The sequence below is a fragment of the Anguilla rostrata genome, chromosome 16 (assembly GCF_018555375.3).
Source record: "Anguilla rostrata isolate EN2019 chromosome 16, ASM1855537v3, whole genome shotgun sequence".
NCBI classification, from domain to species: Eukaryota; Metazoa; Chordata; class Actinopteri; order Anguilliformes; family Anguillidae; genus Anguilla; species Anguilla rostrata.
Window position 1 is genome coordinate 10,997,841 of NC_057948.1, and position 19,384 is coordinate 11,017,224.

The 19,384-nt window shown below is 45.8% G+C and overlaps 1 protein-coding gene across 4 annotated transcripts in view; it reads left to right on the top strand.

The window, feature by feature from the left end:
* The window catches only part of LOC135241881 (NT-3 growth factor receptor-like), a 362,434-nt gene that overhangs the window by 292,267 nt on the left and 50,783 nt on the right, over positions 1-19,384 (top strand). For all 4 annotated transcript variants that reach the window (XM_064312636.1, XM_064312637.1, XM_064312638.1 and 1 more), the window contains one exon: positions 15,617-15,805. In XM_064312636.1, coding sequence (XP_064168706.1) covers positions 15,617-15,805 — 189 coding nt within the window. The remainder of the gene's footprint in view (positions 1-15,616; positions 15,806-19,384) is intronic.

Sequence of the window (19,384 nt, forward strand, 5' to 3'; positions counted from 1 at the left end):
CTCTCCTTGGCTGAAGACATCATACTGAGCTGATACTGGTCCTATGATCCTAAAGGACAGTCATCGCAGGGGTGGTTAGATTTGTTATAAAGCGGTACGGAGAAAGTCGGAAACAGTGTACCATTGTTTTGCATTATTCAGACAGAGAGCATTAGTCTCGGAAACAAACAGTTGTTTTTGTTTATGTAAGTGTACGGAATCAATCAACGGTCGGCCTTCGCTTTAATTCACGATTAAATGCCGCCTTTTTTCTGCTCAATTTTGCGTGTCCATCTGCTGATGGAATTAACTTGTCAGACTTGTGTTTTTTAATTGTGAACGAAGCGAACGCCTGCGTGTAATTGTGAGACAGAATGACGGAGAACGTTGACTGAACCCAAGACCTGTTATTGCAGACTTTATTGTGATTGAGTGGGCTGTGTTTGTACGGCGGAGCAGCTGTGACGGGCACCGCGATGGGCCAATGGTTTCATTGCCATTCTGACTGCCGCCGCTTCACCCTGAGCCACATAATTACAGAACATAAATGCCAAGATCGCATCTGTGGAAGAGGGTTTAGCTCACTGCTACCTGTATAAAGCAATACACCCACAGTGTGTGTGTGTGCGTGCGTGTATGCGCGTGCGCGTGCATGTGCTTACTATTCTTTTACAGTAATGACTATACTGTGAGCCCTCCAACTGTTGCCTGTGAGGCACTGGCTGTTTCCTGTAAGTTACTGACTGTTTCCTGTGAGTTACTGACTGTTTCCTGTGAGTTATTGACTGTTTCCTGTGAGGTAACACTGTGCTCACTGACCGTTTTCTGTGAGCTACTGACTGTTTCCTGTGCTCACTGACTGTTTCCTGTGAGTTAACACTACTCACTGACTGTTCCCTGTGGCCTCACCTGCACCATGATCCCTGTGGTAGTCACGCCAACAGGTGCTGCTGTTTTTCTCCTCTTCAGAGGCAGCGGGAGAACAATAACCCGACCACAGAAAGCCTCTCAGCACCTCTGAGTGCTGATCTCAGATCAGGTTTCTTCTTTACACGCCCTAACCCCAACCATTACGAGCTAACGGGGCTAAACTGATTCTGGATCAGCGCGCCTAACTCCGAGCAGCCATTTTGTCTGAACTGCGGGCCCCCCGGTCCCTTTCAATTTGCGCGACACGTCCGGGAGCGCCGCGTCCTTCGCCGCGCACATCAAAGCTGATGGAGGATCAATCAGAGCGGGCCGGGGCGTGATGGAGGCAGGGCGCGCCGGGCGCGGCTGAAGTGGCGGAGCCGCCAGCGCGTTTAAAATGCTAATGAGACGCACGCGCCGTTCGGCGGGAACCGTTCTCCATTAGGTGACTCATCAGCATTGTCTCTAGCGTGAGCCCTCCCGAAACAGGCCGGGTTTTGGGGGGGGCTCGGATCCGGGGGAGGCGCGAGACAGGCGGAACGGCGGTGTGCTGTGTAGCGTGTGTGTGTGTGTGCGTGTGCGTGTGTGTCTGTGTGTGTGTGTGTGTATGTGTGTGTGTGTGTAGTGTGCGTGTGCGTGTGCGTGTGCGTGTGTGCATGTGCCTGTGCCTGTCTTGTGTATTTATGAGTGTGGGTATATGCATGTTATGGGTGTTTGTGTGTGCGTAACTGCACATGTGTGCCATGTTTGTGTGTGTGTGTGTGTGTGAATGTGCGCGTGTTGCTGAGTGTGACTGATATCACGGCTCCTTTGTAATGTACGTAATGTAAATAATATGTCTGACATGTCGTAACTGTGGCAGAACCTCTCCAGTGATGATGTCGTGTCTCTTGCATGTTTAAAGAGAGTTTCAGTGTAATCTCCTTTCATGTGTTCCCGTTATTCCGAGTCCTAATTAGCTAACTACCATGGCGGCGGAGAGGGAGAAGAAGATTCCGGTGGAAGGAATTCCACGGGCTAATTATCACAGAGTAAATCAGGAAGCCGGTGGAGCTTTGTGCCCCCAACCCCCCCACCCCCCCACCCATCCATCGGCAGGGGAAAAAAGCACAGCGGTTCTTACGGAATATCACTCGCTCTAATTCAGCTCCCAGTAGGAACTCGCGGGTATTACTGTGTATTAAAGCCAAACAGCAGGGCTTCAGAAAGGCTAACGGCTAACTGATTGTTTTAGGATGGGAGCAGGAGCATTTGAGAGTGGGGGGGGGTTGGAGGAGTGTAGGGGAGAGTGGGCCGAGGAGCGTAGTGGTCTAGAAAATGTGAGGAGGGGTGTGGAGAAGACCAGAGGAGTGTAGGGGAGGGCGGAGGAGTGTAGGGGAGGATGGAGGAGTATAGAGGAGGGTGGGGAGAGTGGAGGAGTGTAGGGGAGGATGGAGGAGTATAGAGGAGGGTGGGGAGAGTGGGCATAGATGTGTTTTGGCTATGGTTCTGGGCCATGGGGGGGCTGTTCTGTAATGATAGTCCCTGCTGTCATTTACCCCCCCCCCCCCCCCGCTTCTCCCAGGGTCCAGTCAGCCCCTTGGCTGGAGGACCTGGCCGTCCGCACATCAGCGCAGCGTCTTATTAAAGCGCCTTTGTTCCTGTGCCGTAGGAGGGAGGGCATAAGGCTCTCTTTCCTCCTGCGCAAGGAGAGGGGAAAAAAAAATCATTTTTTTTCCATTATAATTTTTAAATTGATTTCATTATTTTTCCTGATGTAATGTCCTTGGCTAGCTGCAGATTGAAAGCGGAGCTGAAAAAAATATCACGGGCACGGATTTAGACGCCTTTGATATCGGGCTTCTTTTATAATGAAGTCAGAGTTTGAAAACGATTTGCATTGTACATGATTACTTTGCGCACTGCCTGTTGGATATAATGTACCTCTCACAGGTCGGTCGGTGAATCTGTACACATATGGATTATGTAAATGTGTCAGTCCTTATTCTACGGGGATGTCACCGATCTGAAACCGTTTTTTTTTTTTTTTGTTTCCGCGAGTGAAACGTTAGGAGAGACAGGGCAGAGGGTGCAGTGCAACGGAGTAGCGCTAAGCGCTAGCATCAGCCGCCTCCGCGTCCTGTGAAAGCAGGCCCCTCGCCCGGCGTGAACGTGGCTTTGTCCGAGCACCTGAACATGTGAGATTCTCTGTCCGCTTGCCCCGGAACTGCCGACCCCCCCCCCGGGGCGACTCGCTTCTCTGCGAAATGTTTAATTGGATCCTCACTTATCCCCGGCCCTCTTTAGAGCCAATCAAGTATGACAGCGGATTCACACCTTCAGAAAATGCATTTATTTCATCTTTGTCTTTCACATATATTCATAAGTAAAGGTATTGTGGGCCTTGCAAAGTATATATTAGTTAATATTATGCACATTTATTGAATAACAAACCAGTTTCTACCTACCTTCAGTTTCTACCAACAATAACACAAGAAAGAAGAAAGATAAACTTAAAAGACACAATTAGACAGGATTCTCCTCAAAATAGACTCCGTTGGCTCTAATTACAATTGAACAAATAATTGGAAGTCTATCCAATCATTTTGCAAATGGGGCATGGGAGGGAGGTGGCTGAATTGACTGAAATCTTGTCTATTTTAATTTTTTTTAAACCACAGGTAGCCTAATGCCATTGGCTTGTAGTGTAAGTAAAATAGGCACTAAAGTTGCAAGAAATATGGTAAAGAAGAAGGCGTTAGTCTTAGATGTGCAGGGCCATGTAAACATATTGTGGTAAGGATATTCCCCCGAGAAATTGCAAAGATTTCCAGGTGCGGTGTTCAGTACACACTCAGAAGGGTCAAGCTGACAGACAGTAATGTTAACAGGAGAAGACCAGCAAGATCAAGAGGCAGTAGACGAGTGTCTTGTGCTGTCTAGCAAAAGAAACCGTTGTAGAATTGCGCCACAACTGCAGGAAGAACTCAATGCAGTGATAGAGAAACCAGTTCCCCTGACTGCAGTGATACGGCAACTGTGATTTGCTGCTCTAAAAGGATGTGCATCTGCCTTATCCAATCCCAGTCTTTTTGGTCCAGTGTTGATGGTGATTTTTTTCTTCTTGTTAAGAGTCTTTTCCTCTTGTTAACAACACATAACTAGGGGCTTTACACAGATACGCATCCTTAGCAATATACATCTATACAAAAGTGACAGTAGCAAAAACCGGAAATATTTACTGGCTAACTAAGGCTATTTTGAGGAAAGTCATGCCGAACATTATTTTGAAGTAAAATACATATTTTTGTGTTATTTTAGATGAAAATTGGACAATTTTTTGGTTTGTTATTCAATAAATGTGCATATATTAACTGAATTATTTTCTGCGTATGGTTTTTACAAAAGAAAACTACCGGTAGCCTTATACTGTTGGCTGGGGGCTGTATGTGTAAGTGTGTACAATATGGACGTCCAACAGGGTTTTATTTGTAAGTTTTTACTATGTATATATAATATATATTCTGTGGTGGTAACAACAGTCATTGCATTCTGCACCTTGTACCAAAGAGCTTATTTTCCTGAACAGATAACAAATATGCAGTTGCATGGAGTGCAAATAATTGTATTTTTTTATTGTATATGTAATAGTTTGAAATTGCATATGGATTCAGTGTGTTTCCTTCCTTGAGTTATCTGCTATTAAATTGATAATAATTAGAAGGCCACCAGTACCTTTAAATCGAGAAGCATAACATTTATTTTCAATTCATTTGCGGTGACGCAGATCGAAGTGCTGCCTGACAAGCAGTCGGTTATAATTTGCGCCAACGAAAAAGTCGCTTTAAGCTATGAAGTCCCAAATGACGACGTGTTGCTATGGCGTCGGACGCGGCGCCCTCACCTGTTCTCTCTGCCCAGGGCTGTAACGGCTCCTGTGTGGAACTGCGCCCTTTCCGCGATGAATGTTGATGCGTTTCGGCTGCGTGCTGACCCTGAGGAGTCAATCAATCAACGAGCCGAGCTTCATTTTTACACAGCGCCATCTGCAGGCAGAGTGTCGTTTGGCACTTCACAGTGGACATTTTCCTGGGGAAAATTAAGAAGAAAAAAAAAACAGAAAAGGCCCAGTTTAAGGGTTTCTGGAAAATGATTCCCTGAAACCCTTAAAAAGGCGGAGATTATGGAATTCTGGCAAATGGTGGGATGCAGAAGAACTTACTCAAGAACACTGTGAATGTTTGTGAGTACGGTACAATTTGTGGGCTACTGAGATGAAGCTTCATCACTGGCTTTGCTTCTCTCAGTCACAATCCAGTTGGTTCGGGTTCCACTGAAACCACTTTTTGGCGGGAAGCCATTGTCTTGACTTGGAGTTTCTGAAGATAGGCCCATGCGGTTTTAAAGATGTCGAGGGGTCTGCAACTATTGGCTTTAACAGAGCCCCAGAGCGGGTTGAATTCGGGCAATCGCCTTGATGTGGCAGTTTGTGGGTCACGGCCTGCGATTCTGGGCGAGGAACATTCGCAGCCCTCTCGACCTCTGACCCCAGGGGGGCGACCAGTACGCCACAGCGAGCCAGGGCAAACACTCTCCTGACCTCTGACAGTCTGAGATACTGTCTGGTAAAACCTAATCCAGAGGTAGCAAAGAGCTGGGGAGGGCGGGAAAGAAAGATGGGCCACAGAGACTACATTTAGTTTGTTTATGCACAATATCCATTAGCATTGATAATTGATAGCAGCATTTAAAAAAATATTAATGACAAAATTTGTTGCTTTAGTCATAGTGTATTATACGGGTTTGTCAATAAAAGCGCTTTTGAATCTGAATCTGATTTTGACGGACAGGCAGAGCGCGAGGATAGAGAGAGAGAGAGAGAGGGAGAGAGAGAGAGGGGGGAAGGGAGAGCGAACGCATCGGCCCCGATATGAATTCACGGCGATGGCTCGTGGTTCCCCCGCTCAGCCACTTTGAGAAATTGATTCCAGAGCGTGTTATCGACGCGGGGGGGTGGGGGTGGGGATGGGGGAGATGGAGGCTGCCTTAAGTCGGTCGTTTTTAATGCACCGCGTGTAGAACATGCGAAACGCCCTGCCAAGTTCACGATGCTTTCGAAAGCAAAATGCAATTTCTTATGCCCACGCTCGCCCCAAAAGCTCCGTTTGGACATTTTGCCGTCAGCCTGTTTCTCGGCCTGTCCTCACCTCCGGGGGGTGAATAAATAAATAAGCTGAAACACTTTCTGTTCGACGTTGACATTACTCCTACTGCCCCACCACTCGATCATGTTGAATGCCATTGCAGTGCCAGGCTATTCGTTTACCATCGCAAGGATAGGTAAGGGACCCTTCTGAGTCCCTTAAATCAGTATTTAAAGTATTATCTTCTCTAAAAAAAAGGAGCAATAAATTATATCCGTTGTCATACGATTTAAGGTGCAACCACAAACTGCCTGTTGACACTCAAAATTATTTTTGGCTTCAGTCATTTCTTCCAAAGGGAAACCGTTACATTGGCTGTACCAAATTCGCATAAAGTTACTAGGCTTTGCAAAGTAGAAAGAACACTTTGCAAAGTAGAAAGTAGTCCAACAAATGCTCCGCCCAAAATTAAGCAATATTAATAATGTTTATATGTTATATGTAAACCATGATGTTTACAGTGAGTATACCTAAAATGATTATGGCATGTACAAGTGCAGTGAGATTTGTTGATAAATTTGTCACAGTGTAAATCTTTGTTATGCTTTGTGTCTTCCTCACTACCTCTTATATTCACTCATACGATAGATTTTGGAGAAAACAATGTTTATATTTTAAAAGAATTACTCTCTTTCTTGAATACAATATGTGCATCTCTGTCTCTACCTGTTCTCTCTCTCTCTCTCTCTCTCTCTCTCTCTCCCTCTCCCTCCCTCCCTCTAGTTGCATTAGTGAGTCTGCTCTTGCCTCTTTGCCCTGATGGCTGTGCATTTCAGATGTGGGGTCTCTTTCCCGCACCTTAAACAAACCAATTAAAAGTCCCAGGTTCACTTTGACAGGAGTTCACAGCATAATGTGAGTGGACTACAAATCGCTGTTGTGAACTATTTATTTATTTATTTATTTATTTATTTATATCTTCATAGAGCCGGTCCCTCCAGGGGTGAGGCGTAGGTTTATGGGGCGGGGGAGAGGCTGTGTAAAATTTTAATTCATTTTCTTTTTTACTCTGTTTCATTGCGAATGTTAGAAAGGGGGCTGACCTTGTTAGGGCCGACACCGAATGCAGCAGTGCCCCCTAGAGGCTGGTTGGGTCTCGCGGGAGGTAAAGGAAGTAGCGTGCTGTGCTCGAGCGCTGTGAGGATGAGGATGAGGATGATTGGTCATCACACAGGAGCGCGAGGGCACCAGAAAGCATACAGCTACACACACAAGCACACAGACACGCACCATCTTTCCCGGGTGTTGTAATAACCTATCGTGAAGCCGTGGCCCGAGCCCTTCGCTTTAAGACCGAGGACAGTGCTTCCGTACATTTTAAAAGCGCCCTAATTAACACAAGTGCTCGTTTGGCAGCCGGCAATATGTAATATCCTGAAAGAGTGGAATGAATTCGGAGGTTTAAAGGCCTGTTCTTGTCGGTGCCGCTGTGCGTGTGTTCTGCTGTTCCGCGGGATGCGCTGCTGCTGAAGAGCCGGAATGGCGGCTCTCGGTGTCACAGTGCTGCCGGCTCCGAACAGGACTCTGGGCCCGTTTCGCGAGGTCATGCGAGAGATGTGCGGGAATGCCAAAAGGGGATCCGCTGGGATAAACCGAAACGTCTGCGTCATTTGCGTAAACAGCCACAGGTGCACCGCCAGGCTAGGGGGGGCACATTAAATAGCGACAAGGATGCTAGCTTTTGACGGGCGTTGTTTTTCGGCAGTTGCTGCCGAGCACCGTGTCCACCAGACCTGGGTCAAATACGTATTTGTTTTGGATTCAAATACTTCTCTACGCTTTCCTGATCTTGCCTGGTGTATTGGAACCAATGAAATACTGTCAGAAAGTGCAAACCCTGCCTTCTGGTCCTATTGGCAGGCTTAATTGCACCAGGCAAGATCAATAGAGCGCAGAAAAGTATTTGAATCCAAAACAAATACGTATTTGACCCTGGTCCAGTGTCCACACGCACATATAGTTGGGCGCATCAATGGGTTTCACTTGACTGGGTCATCCTGGCTTTATGGCGCAGTAGCGTACAACCCTCTGGTCATTAGCGCTGTGCGCCTGCGTCGGTACATCCCCCAGCGCAGCTCAGCTGGCGGACCGCGCGGCGAAAGGAAATTGCGGGGGGCAGACCGCTCTCCAGCGGAGGTCACGGGCGGGTCAGCCCTCTCCTGAGTGGACAGAGGACGTCTCCACTTCGGGGTTCGCCAACCAATGAAATGAAATTGGAAATTTCTTTCAATTGTTTCTTTTATAGTCCGTTTTTTTTTTTTTTGTTAAATTATGATCTATTGCGTATGTCGTTTCTTTAATCCTAGCTGGAGAGTTGCGCGCCATTTTCTGCTACGCCGTCCTCAGATCCCTCCTCCACCATTGTCAGCGGGAAAACTTGCTCTGGCCTGCTTTCCTTCATCAATCTGCCGCGTCAATATGTCGCATTGACCCCCACCCCCCCCACCCTCCCTCCCACCTCCTCTGTGCTTTCAGCTTGTGGTGATTGACAGGCGTTGCTGCAGAGAGCATTGGGCTCTGAGCGACCTGACAGGCAGACCCGCACATCAGTCATGGCGATGCCAACGCAGATATTGGCTGTCGTGCCACCAGGGTTTCCCTTGGCGGCCAATCACAGTGAATGGAACATGACACCCGTCAGGCTCGTGGACACCTGTCCCTAAAACAAACACGTTTTTCGCTGAAAAATAATTTGTCTGAATAATTTTTTCTTTTTTTGGGCCACCAGACAAGCCTGCATTGTATTTTTTTGCTTTACTCAGACAGGTAGAAAGATGGGACCAGATAGAGATGGGACCATAGCTTGGAAGGTGTCATCACAGGCGATCGAACCCCCACCCACATATGGGGGGATTCGGCTCTAGAGGAAGCTGCTTTATGAACTATGTTGTTTTTTTCAGTTCTCTTTTTGTACAGACTACCTTGCTATGAATACCTGACAGGACCCCATATAGGAGCTTTGCAGTTGCTTGTTCTCATTTGCGAGTTTGCAAATTGCCTTGTTAAGAATGTGAGGATATGTCTTTAAAAATTCAGTGTTTGTTAGGTGATTTTTAGGTGATTTGTTCTCTGTCATTGTGTGACACGTACCTTTTATGCAGTACATGCAGAGTAAATGTGCTTAATGACTGATCTAGTGATGGACTGGGCTGGTGGGTAGTTATTTGGTTAGTAGGCTGGTTGGTTGGTTGGTTAATTGGTTGATTGATTGATTCACAAATTGATTTAATTATGGATTGACTAACTGGTGTTTTTTTTTTGGCCATATTTTGATTGATTTGGTGATTGATTAATTGATTAATTAATTGGCTGATTGGTGGAATTATTAGTTGGTTTGTAGTTTCATTATTAGGTTTGTTTTTCAAATGGTTGCTGATTTATTGGTTGATTGATTAGTCATTTGATTAACTGGTTTATTGACTGATTGGTCAGATGTTAAGCTGGTTTATTGATTGACTGCTTGGTACTGTAAGTTGTTTGGTTGGCTGATTGATTGAAAGAATGGTTAGTTGCTTGGTCAATTGATTTATTGGTTGTTTGGTTTATTGTTTGGTTGGTTGATTGATTCGCTGCTTGGTAAGATGTTGGGTGGGTTGATTGAATGGCTGTTTGGTAAGTTGTTGGGTGGGTTGATTGATTTGGTTAGTAGGCTGGTTGGTTGGTTGGTTGATTGATTGGCTGCTTGGTCTGTGGTTGGGTGGGTTGATTGATTGGCTGCTTGGTCTGTGGTTGGGTAGGTTGATTGATTGGCTGCTTGGTCTGTTGTTGGGTGGGTTGATTGATTGACTGCTTGGTCTGTGGTTGGGTAGGTTGATTGATTGGCTGCTTGGTCTGTTGTTGGGTGAGTTGATTGATTGGCTGCTTGGTCTGCTGTTTAACTGGTTGATCATTTGGACCATAAACCCACAGCCCCCAGAAAGCAGATCCGGCTCACGGGAGACAGGCTGCGGCGATGCAAGCGCAGCATGGGGTTTCCAGGGTAACAGGGTTTGTTTGATCAGCGCATGGCTCCACTACAGCAGGCACTTGAAGACGTTCCCTCTGATGTGTTTGGCGAAGCCTTTTGCGTGGCTGTCGTAATTACACGTCTTTCTCTGTCATGTTCCCATGTCAGAAGTAAAGTCTCACAAATTCACAAAATTATTCATCAAACGTGTTTTATGATTCGCCTTTACCTCATTTATGATTTTTTTATGTGTTAATGCAAAAATCGGAGGTCTGTCTATATTTCTTTCCAGTGCTTCGCTGGTTTAAGTATCGCTGTAAAAAGAATCCCGTTAAAAAACGGTAAAAAGACTGGCAGTGATTGTACCCGTGAAAAACCATTGAACAAAAAGGGGAAAAAGTGAATAAATCCTGTTGTTTTATGGGATGGCCGTTAAATAAAGATTTATTTCCATTATTTTTCATGACTTTAAAAGTGTTATGAAAAAAGTGTGAAGTCCTGTAAATTTTTTATTTTTACAAACATTTCACCATAAAAATACAATTTAAAAAAGAAAACCGGCTAATGGATTTTCTGGACGAATGTGTGCTTCCCTTCACTTATAGTTACTATAGATCATGTGTGCTTCCCTTCACTTATAGTTACTGTAGATCATGTGAGTATGCTCAGCAGGCAGCCACGCGCGTAGCTCATATGTCCCTGCACCATTCCTTTCATACAGCGGCTCATTTACTCGAGCCATTTGGGCGAGGTTCTGCGCTCGGGGGTACGAGGGAATCGAACCCGACGGTTAACGGGCCGGTCGTTTAATTAGCGGCTCGCGCGACACCGCGGCGCTGGCGAGGAAGGTAACAGGCCTCTGGTTCTACAGCGTAATTTCCCCCGGGGGTACAAACCCATTTTGTTTCTTGGGGAGAGGCGGCCACGAGGAGCGCGCCATTAGGCTACCGATCACCACACGGTAGCGGGAAGCGAACGCGTCTGCACGACCGCGCTCGCGATGCTAGTTACTGCGTGTCAGTTTGCTCCGTCAGTCACCGTGGACCTTTTTAGCGGCAAGCGAGGGATTTCGCAAACTAGCGGATGACCTACTTAGCTTGAAAGGCGCTCACAGTTAGGCTCCAGTTGAGTCTCCATGTTGATTAAAGTGAGTAAAGCTGTATTGTGCATATTAAATTACGCATGACGTCCCGGGCCGTGTGCCAGTTATTTTTCCTTCTCGGACAATATCACTGACCTCATATAGGTGTGTTGTGTTTTCATTTGAAACGCACATACCATGAAATCTTATGCTTATCTTATGAAATGGATCAGACAACAAATCTTTGTCAATTATAAGTGGTCCTCTGAGGTGTTTAGAAGGTGTAAGGAATCTTGAAAATCACATTATGCATAACAATCAGTTAGGAAAAGAAAAACAAATGGACAGATACGTGCACTCAAGAGCACTGTATATACAAAACACGTATGCAGGGCAGCAGCGTTGCATGTTTCGTTTCGGTTCTCAGGTTGTACCCTTGAGGAAAGTGCGTGACCTGATTCACTTCAGTAAGTCTCCTGCTGTATGAATGGATTGCACGCAATAATGGGAGCTGTTTATGTCACTCAGGAGAGGAGCGTCTGCCAAGTGGCTGAAATGCGACGTGTATGAAGTGCAATGCAACGGAGATGCCTGTTGCTGCAGAGGCTGCATTATTGATTGACAGGCTGATTTACAGTTGCGCGCTTTTCGAATGTGAGGATGTGGCCGAACACATCGCTGAATCGTGAACTCAGGACGAGAGAGCGGAGGGAGGGGTGATGCAGTGTCATACTCAGTTTCATGGCTGCTGTGTGCTGCTACGCCTGTTCTTAGAGCTTTCAATAGTGCACTCAATTTGAAAAAGACTTGGGAGTAATAGTCCCAGGATGCTGGGATATATAGCGAAATGTACTGAGTTTAAGTCCAAGGAAGTTATACTTATGTTATATAATACCTTTGTCAGACCACACTGAGAGTCCTGTGTGCAATTCTGGGGACTGTACTACAAGAAAGATGTAGAGGCGCTTGAAAAGGTTCAAAGAAGGGCAACTAAATTGGTTCCTGGTATGAAAGGCAAAAGTTATATGGAAAGATTTTAAGGTGCAGGTACTTCATCTCTTCAAGCTTAGTAAAAGGATGCTTGATTGAGGAGCGATTTTATTAAGGCTTTTAAATTTATAAAAAGTGATTAACAAAGTGAACTACAAGAATTATTCAGGTTGAGTTCTGTCAGGAGAATGATGGAGCATAAATTGAAATTGGTAAATTCCGCACAGACATCAGGCAGTATTTCATCATACAGAGTGTAGTAGCTGTGTGGAATAGCTTGCCAGGTCATTTTGTTGAGGCAGAAAGGGGTTTTCAAGACCGGGCTTAATAGAGTGCTGGATACTATCTAGTTTGTAGGTAAACAGTGAGCACAAGCTATACTTTAGTGGTAGGAAAATGCTGAGGACCGTTGGGCTGAATGGCCTGTTCTCGTCATTATGTAAAAAAAGATGTGCTTTCAGGCAAGTTGAGATCACTGTTTTCTAATATAAAGTTGTCACGCTTCCATTTAAAGAATGCTAATTGGCTGTGGAGGCTGGCCACTTCCTCTGAATAGATTTTGGCAGTTGTGTTGCCATGTCGTTATCTTTCCCCCCAATTCCTGTTGATCATGTTTGTCTTTTCAATGCCTGTTCATCTTTCTGTTAATCCACTGTCCAATCTTTTAATTATTTGAACAGGCCTTCAATCACGTCTGTCTGCATTTTTACCCACCAGCGTTATGACGTTCTTTCTGTTTTCAATCAGAAGTTTCTATTCGTTTGTGTGAGTCATGTGACTAATGTTTGAATTCTATTCGGTGGAGCCACTACGTAAACTTCATCAGTATATAATCATTGTCTATACAATATATGCTTCATTTTTTAATTTAACACACAGCAATCCTGTTCGTTACTGGTCAACGTTAATGCATTAACAGAATGGGCCTCATTCACGAAACGTGTACGATCACATTTGATTGTAAACTGTGTGTAAGAACGTTCCTAAGAACATTTTGACATTCATCATTTTTTCATGTCTGTATTTGTTCTTGGCTGTTTACTTATACAGATCACAAGAACAGGATTGCGCATAAAATTTACAAACAGTCAGAATTCATCACCTGGGATATGCACAAAAACAAAGGTCCACTCACGTGTCATGAATCTCATATAGTTTTTTCATGGGAACATTCTTAAGAACAAAAGCAAGAATAATTTAAGAAAAGTTTTGTGAATGAGGCCCAGTGTGAATAGATGTTTGTTACAGTTTCAATTTAAGAGACAGGAGCCGGCACGTTTTGTCCTTCGTGTGTATGAAAAGGCCCCCAGGCCCGTCTTCGCAGACCGCCGGCATAAAATGCTTGGTCTCACATGTCAACATGAGGCCTTGTCAAAGCAAAACGCTACTGGGGAGCACAGCTTATAAAAGCACACTCACCTGAAATGGCCGCACAGTCTTTGAGGCTATGCACATCACAGTACCAGAAATGCCATTATATAACAGCATTACAACAGCGTTATAACACGCTTATAAAAGATTTATAAATCCATTATAGATATAATTAGAAAATGTAGCAGATATTTACAATGGCCACAAAAGTGCAAAAGATGAATAGCCCTTCATTTGTTGATCATAATTAATTTATATCTGATTCATCAATATTTATTTCCCTTTACATTTGTTGGGCTATAGATCTGTGTGGTCTGCTTTCAGCTATACAACTTTCTGGTCTACAAAAAAACAGCACAGGAAATGACATCATCAAATACCCGCTGACTGATCTGCTGAAGGAGAGGGACATGCCGTGTACCCGTACCCAAACCCGTGCCATCCTCATTAGAGGAAGGGGTCATCGAGAGATCACGCCACAGCTATCCATTACATTACATTACAGGCATTTAGCAGACGCTCTTATCCAGAGCGACTTACACAACTTTTTTACATAGCATTTTACATTGTATCCATTTATACAGCTGGATATATACTGAATCAATTTCAGTTAAGTACCTTGCTCAAGGGTACAACGGCAGTGTCCTACCCGGGAATCGAACCTACGACCTTTCGGTTACAAGTCTAGTTCCTTACCCACTGTGCTACACTCCGTCCTATCCAGCAGAAACTCTTGAGTTCTTAGTGACTTCACTGTGGCCTTTGATTGGATGGAAACTGAAATCACTAGCCAATCAGTCGCCATTGAAAAACTCCCCCTCGGCCCACGGGAGTGCAGATGTTCCGGGCCACAACATGTACCGCTCTTTAATGGAAAACCGCGAGTGTTTCTTTGACGAAAGAGCCCACATTCTCGCCATGCTTTGGGCCGGAAACTAATTAGCCTGCCCTACGCACGACCGGAGCTTCGGGCTGCCTTGCGCGGTTGAAACTCAAGGTCAAGCCGGCGGTTGCGGTCGGGGTTATATTTAGGGGAAGCCGGTGGATGTTTGTTGAAGTTTGCCGGTCGCGGTGCTCCGGCTGGCCCGGAGATAATTCTTATGCTAACAGATGGGTCCGTCTGCTTGAGAGGCAATTTATTGCTTTCGGATGAATGCGTAATAAATAATGAATGCCCCTGCTTGCGTGTTTGCCCTGCGTTCTGTTCAGATTAAATTGGAGCCGTGTCACTGGGGTAAGAGCACCCCTTTTGTCTGGTGAAGACCTTTACTCGAAGCCTGATCACTGTTTCTCACTTCTCCGTCCTCTGTCTCCCTCAATCTCTGTCCTCTCCTTCAACTCTCTCACCTTCTTTTCCCCTCGTATTCACTCCATCACTACATCTTTTCTCACCAGCTCTCTCCCCCTTTCTTTTTTCCCTGTCTCTCTCTCTCTCTACCCTTTCTTCCTCTTGCTCCTCCTCCTCAACCACCCTTTCTTTGTCCTGCTGTCTCTCCCTCTCATTTTACACCCCCTCTATCCCTTTCTTCACAATCTCTCACCCCACCTTTTTCTCTGTTTTTGTTTATCTTTCTGGTTTTAATTTTGACCTTTGGGTTTTTTGTGTGTGTGTGATGGCGTGGTGGTTACATGCATGTAGCAGGTACTGTGTGTTGAACCATGTTTTACTCTCCAGTTTGGAATGCCTGATCATGCATATGTCAGCACTTTCTGCTGCTGTTGCCAGAACTTCTTTTCACACTGTAGTTTGCTCACACAGACACGAGCCAGAGGAAAGTACTTCATGTGCAACTCAACAGGTGGACTCACAGGTCGACCAGCAGGGGGTGCTAGTGTGTGATGAGATGCCGGAATCTCAGCCAACTTCTCTCTCTGGGCAATTGTACATCACACAGTCGGCACTGGCACAGTCTGGATTCGATACCAGACTGCGGAGCCCATCCATGCATTAGAACAGCGATTCAACAGGATGAGCCAACGAGGAGGCTGTTTATGCCATGTTTTAGCTGAGGACATGTGATATGTGGCAGTTTCTCAAGTCTGAATTGTACTAGGAAAAATCATGAAAAATTTCATTTGAACCCTCTCTCTCTCTTTCTCTCTTTCTCTTTCGCTTTCCCTCCCTCTCTCCCTCCTCTCTCTCTCTCTCTCTCTCAGGTCCTGTAGCGGTGATCAGCGGTGAGGAAGACTCCGCCAGTCCCCTGCACCACGTCAATCACGGCATCATCAGCCCGTGCACGCTGGACGCCGGGCCGGACGCCGTGGTCATCGGCATGACGCGCATCCCCGTCGTGGAGAACCCGCAGTACTTCAGACACGGGCACAACTGCAACAAGCCCACCACCTGTGAGTGCACCGCACCGCCTGTTCAGAGCTCAAAAGCACAATACTGGGGGGGGGGGGGTGGGCGGGGCCAGGAGGTCAGGAGTGGGCGTGGTTTGTCCTATCAGCCTCTTCTGTACTCTTAACTCGAAAAAGAACACACACCGGAGTGGAATTTTGCTCTGTTTAGAAACTCAACTTGGGCATTCTCCACTTCAGGGCAATACATCTTAATTTGGCTGCATTATTAATATTAGCATTTATTTTAATTTATGTAGTTTTTACTGAAGTGTATTCTCACTGGTTTGGGATTGAGTGGTGGGTGATGGATTCGGCACTGGACTGGCTGCTTGCTGATTGCCAAGGCAGAAGTTTGCTCTGCTCTGTGATCCAGAGATGGGAGTGGGCTTACTCTATTTTTTCCACAGCTGCCATTGGCTCTCCGCTGGCCCCGCCCCCATACTGTGCTAATACAAGTCACACCCACTCCCCTACCACAGGGATCTGGGGTGAAATGAGCTGAATCCAATGAACTAACTCATCTACCCTGTGAAAAAGAAGGAAAAAAAATGAAATAGGTTTTGATTAATTATCCAGGTCTTGGATCTGCTTCCTCACCCCCTACAGTGGGTGTGGATTATGCTGCTGAAGTCTATCTTCATTGTTCCCTGCAGCGGATTTCCTGGCTTTAGCTCCTCTCCACATAGTTCTAAACGCTAAATTTGTTGGCTCTTATCGGTCATGTTCCCTCCATATTGAATTCATTTTTTCTCCTGGTTAGAGATCTCTCCATCTGCCTCCATCCATCTTTGGCTGCGGCCTTTCAGTGTGCACTGTTTGGGCCGGCAGGAGGCTGGCATGTCAAGCTGAGTGTTCAGGTTGAGTGTTCAAGCTGAGAGTTCAAGCTGAGTGTTCAGGCTTAGCGTTCAGGCTAAGTGTTCAGAGTGTTCAGCCTGGGTGTTCAGGCTGCGTGTTCAGTCTCGCTGGCTGGAGTCTGGCTTATTTCGGTTCAGGGTTCAGCCTTTCTGGCTGAAGGCTGGGTGTTCAAACTACGTTCAGGCTTATGGTTCAGACTGCGTGTTCAGGCTGCATGTTCAGGCCGAGTGCTCAGGCTAAGTGTTCAGGTTCAGTGTTCAGGTTCAGTGTTCAGGCTCAGTGTTCAGGCTGAGTGTTCAGGTTCAGTGTTCAGGCTAAGTGTTCAGGCTCAGTGTTCAGGCTCAGTGTTCAGGCTGGGTGTTCAGGTTCAGTGTTCAGGCTAAGTGTTCAGGCTCAGTGTTCAGGCTCAGTTTTCAGGCTGGGTGTTCAGGCTGTCTGGCTGAAGGCTGGAGTTTTTCTGCTCAGGGTTCCGGCTCTCTGGCGGAGGGCCAGGGTGCTTTTCGATTGGCTGGGCCATTGACGTTTTCCAGACTCTGGCAGCTCAGCTGCGTTCTGCCTAAGTTTGCGGCTTACAGTTCGGCGAGTGCCGTATTGATTATGGACCTCTTTGATCTCTCCGCTCTGACTTTTAAAAGCCTCTCAACCCCCCTCCTAAAAATAGGCCACGGCGGTGAGCGCGTTCTCTGCTCTGAAACGTTCAGGAGAAGAAAGGGCTTCTGTTTGCCAGTACAGCAGGTAATTTTTCCAGTTTTGATCTGTGTGCCTTACAGGACTTTTTTACCTGTTCCTGAAAGCTTCTAATTGGTTGTCGGTGACATTTAGCTGCAAGGAAAAGAACAAAGAACCTTTTGGAAACCCATCAAGCCGGCACTTTTTAACAAATGTTCATTTTTGGTCCGTGGTCATATCTACGTAAATACCAAATCCTTATTTGATCTCGGTTTCCGGTCATAAAATATTTTAATAATAAAAACCGAAAAAGAAATGTGTATGAACATTATACACACTGCAGTATGCTCAAAATGAAAACCTACTGAAATCCTGAAAGCAAAAATTCAACCCTATCTGCTTGTTTAAAACATGAACTTCACAAATTGACTTGAACTTGAAAATAACAGTCCTTCACTGAATTCTTCAGTCCCATTTTGGTAACGATGTGTAAATATTATAAATCAGTAAAACACACAACCCCTGGTCACTCCTTGTAAAGAAACCCCAACATTTTACTGACATTTACATTTTAAGATAAGCTGCATCATTTTATTTCTTATGTTTATTTAACATGTATACCTTTATTTAGCCAGGATAGTCACATTGGGATTAAAACCTCTTTTCCGAGAGAGATCTGGCCAGCGTTACATATCGTTTCAGACACAGCAATAAAACTTACTTCGAGACAACCATTGAGCTAAAAGTGCTATGCAACAACATTTCCGGGGAAAAAGACAATCGAATTATCGATTCAAATGCTTACAGTTATCAATTCTCTGATTCCATAGACTTCCACAGTGGCCTTAAATTTACTGAGAGTAACTAAGGTCTTGTAGTTTATGCTCCTTTTGCTGGCTGTTTTGAACAGAGGGCGCAGAGAACCCGAAGGCCTTCTTCCCCAGCTCAGTCCCAGCTTTAGGAACAGTCATACGCACGGTGTCCTGAGACCGTAACCCATAGGCGACACATTTCTGGGACATAAAGAAACACAAATAACTAGGGAGGCTACCTGGAATGGCCTTACAGACTATGCTGACCGGGGAATGTGCTGGGTCTCTTGGAAGGTCCGATGGATGTGTAGTATAAATACACGTAGCAGGATTCCTCCCGTTCTTCTGAATGAGAATCCCTGGCTGCAGTCTCTGTTCTCTCCAGCGATCGCTCGGCTGCTTGGTAAGGCCGTATTCTTCGGTGGAAGGAGTCTTGACAGGCCTGCGATATCTCCCGTTTCTGTGTTTTTTTACATGGGCTGCCGATGTGCACGTCGCTTTCAAGCGTGCTCTGTTCTGATATAAACAACATGTGTGCAGGCCCACACAGATCTTTACCCCACCGTGGGAAATGACTGCAATGAGCCAGCCTCGTTCCAGCTCTATGGTGGGAAAGGAGTAAAATGAGCCAGCCTGGTTCAGCTCTACAGTGGGAAAGGGGTATAATGAGCCAGCCTGTGTCCAGCTGTACAGTGGGAAAGGGGTATAATGAGCCAGCCTGGTTCAGCTCTACAGTGGGAAAGGGGTATAATGAGCCAGCCTGGTTCAGCTCTACAGTGGTAAAGGGGTATAATGAGCCAGCCTGGTTCAGCTCTACAGTGGGAAAGGGGTATAATGAGCCAGCCTCGTTCAGCTCTACAGTGGGAAAGGGGTATAATGAGCCAGCCTCGTTCCAGCTCTACGGTGGGAAAGGGGTATAATGAGCCAGCCTGTGTCCAGCTGTACAGTGGGAAAGGGGTATAATGAGCCAGCCTGGTTCAGCTCTACAGTGGTAAAGGGGTATAATGAGCCAGCCTGGTTCAGCTCTACAGTGGGGAAGGGGTATAATGAGCCAGCCTGGTTCAGCTCTACAGTGGTAAAGGGGTATAATGAGCCAGCTTGGTTCCAGCTCCTCAGTGGTAAAGGGGTAATATAAGTAGGGCTGTGTACCAAATTCGGACTAGACCAGAATCAAAATCTGTCAAATTTTGGTGCCAACTTTAGGTTCTTACAGTGTATAAAAATAAATCAGAAAAATAAATAGGTA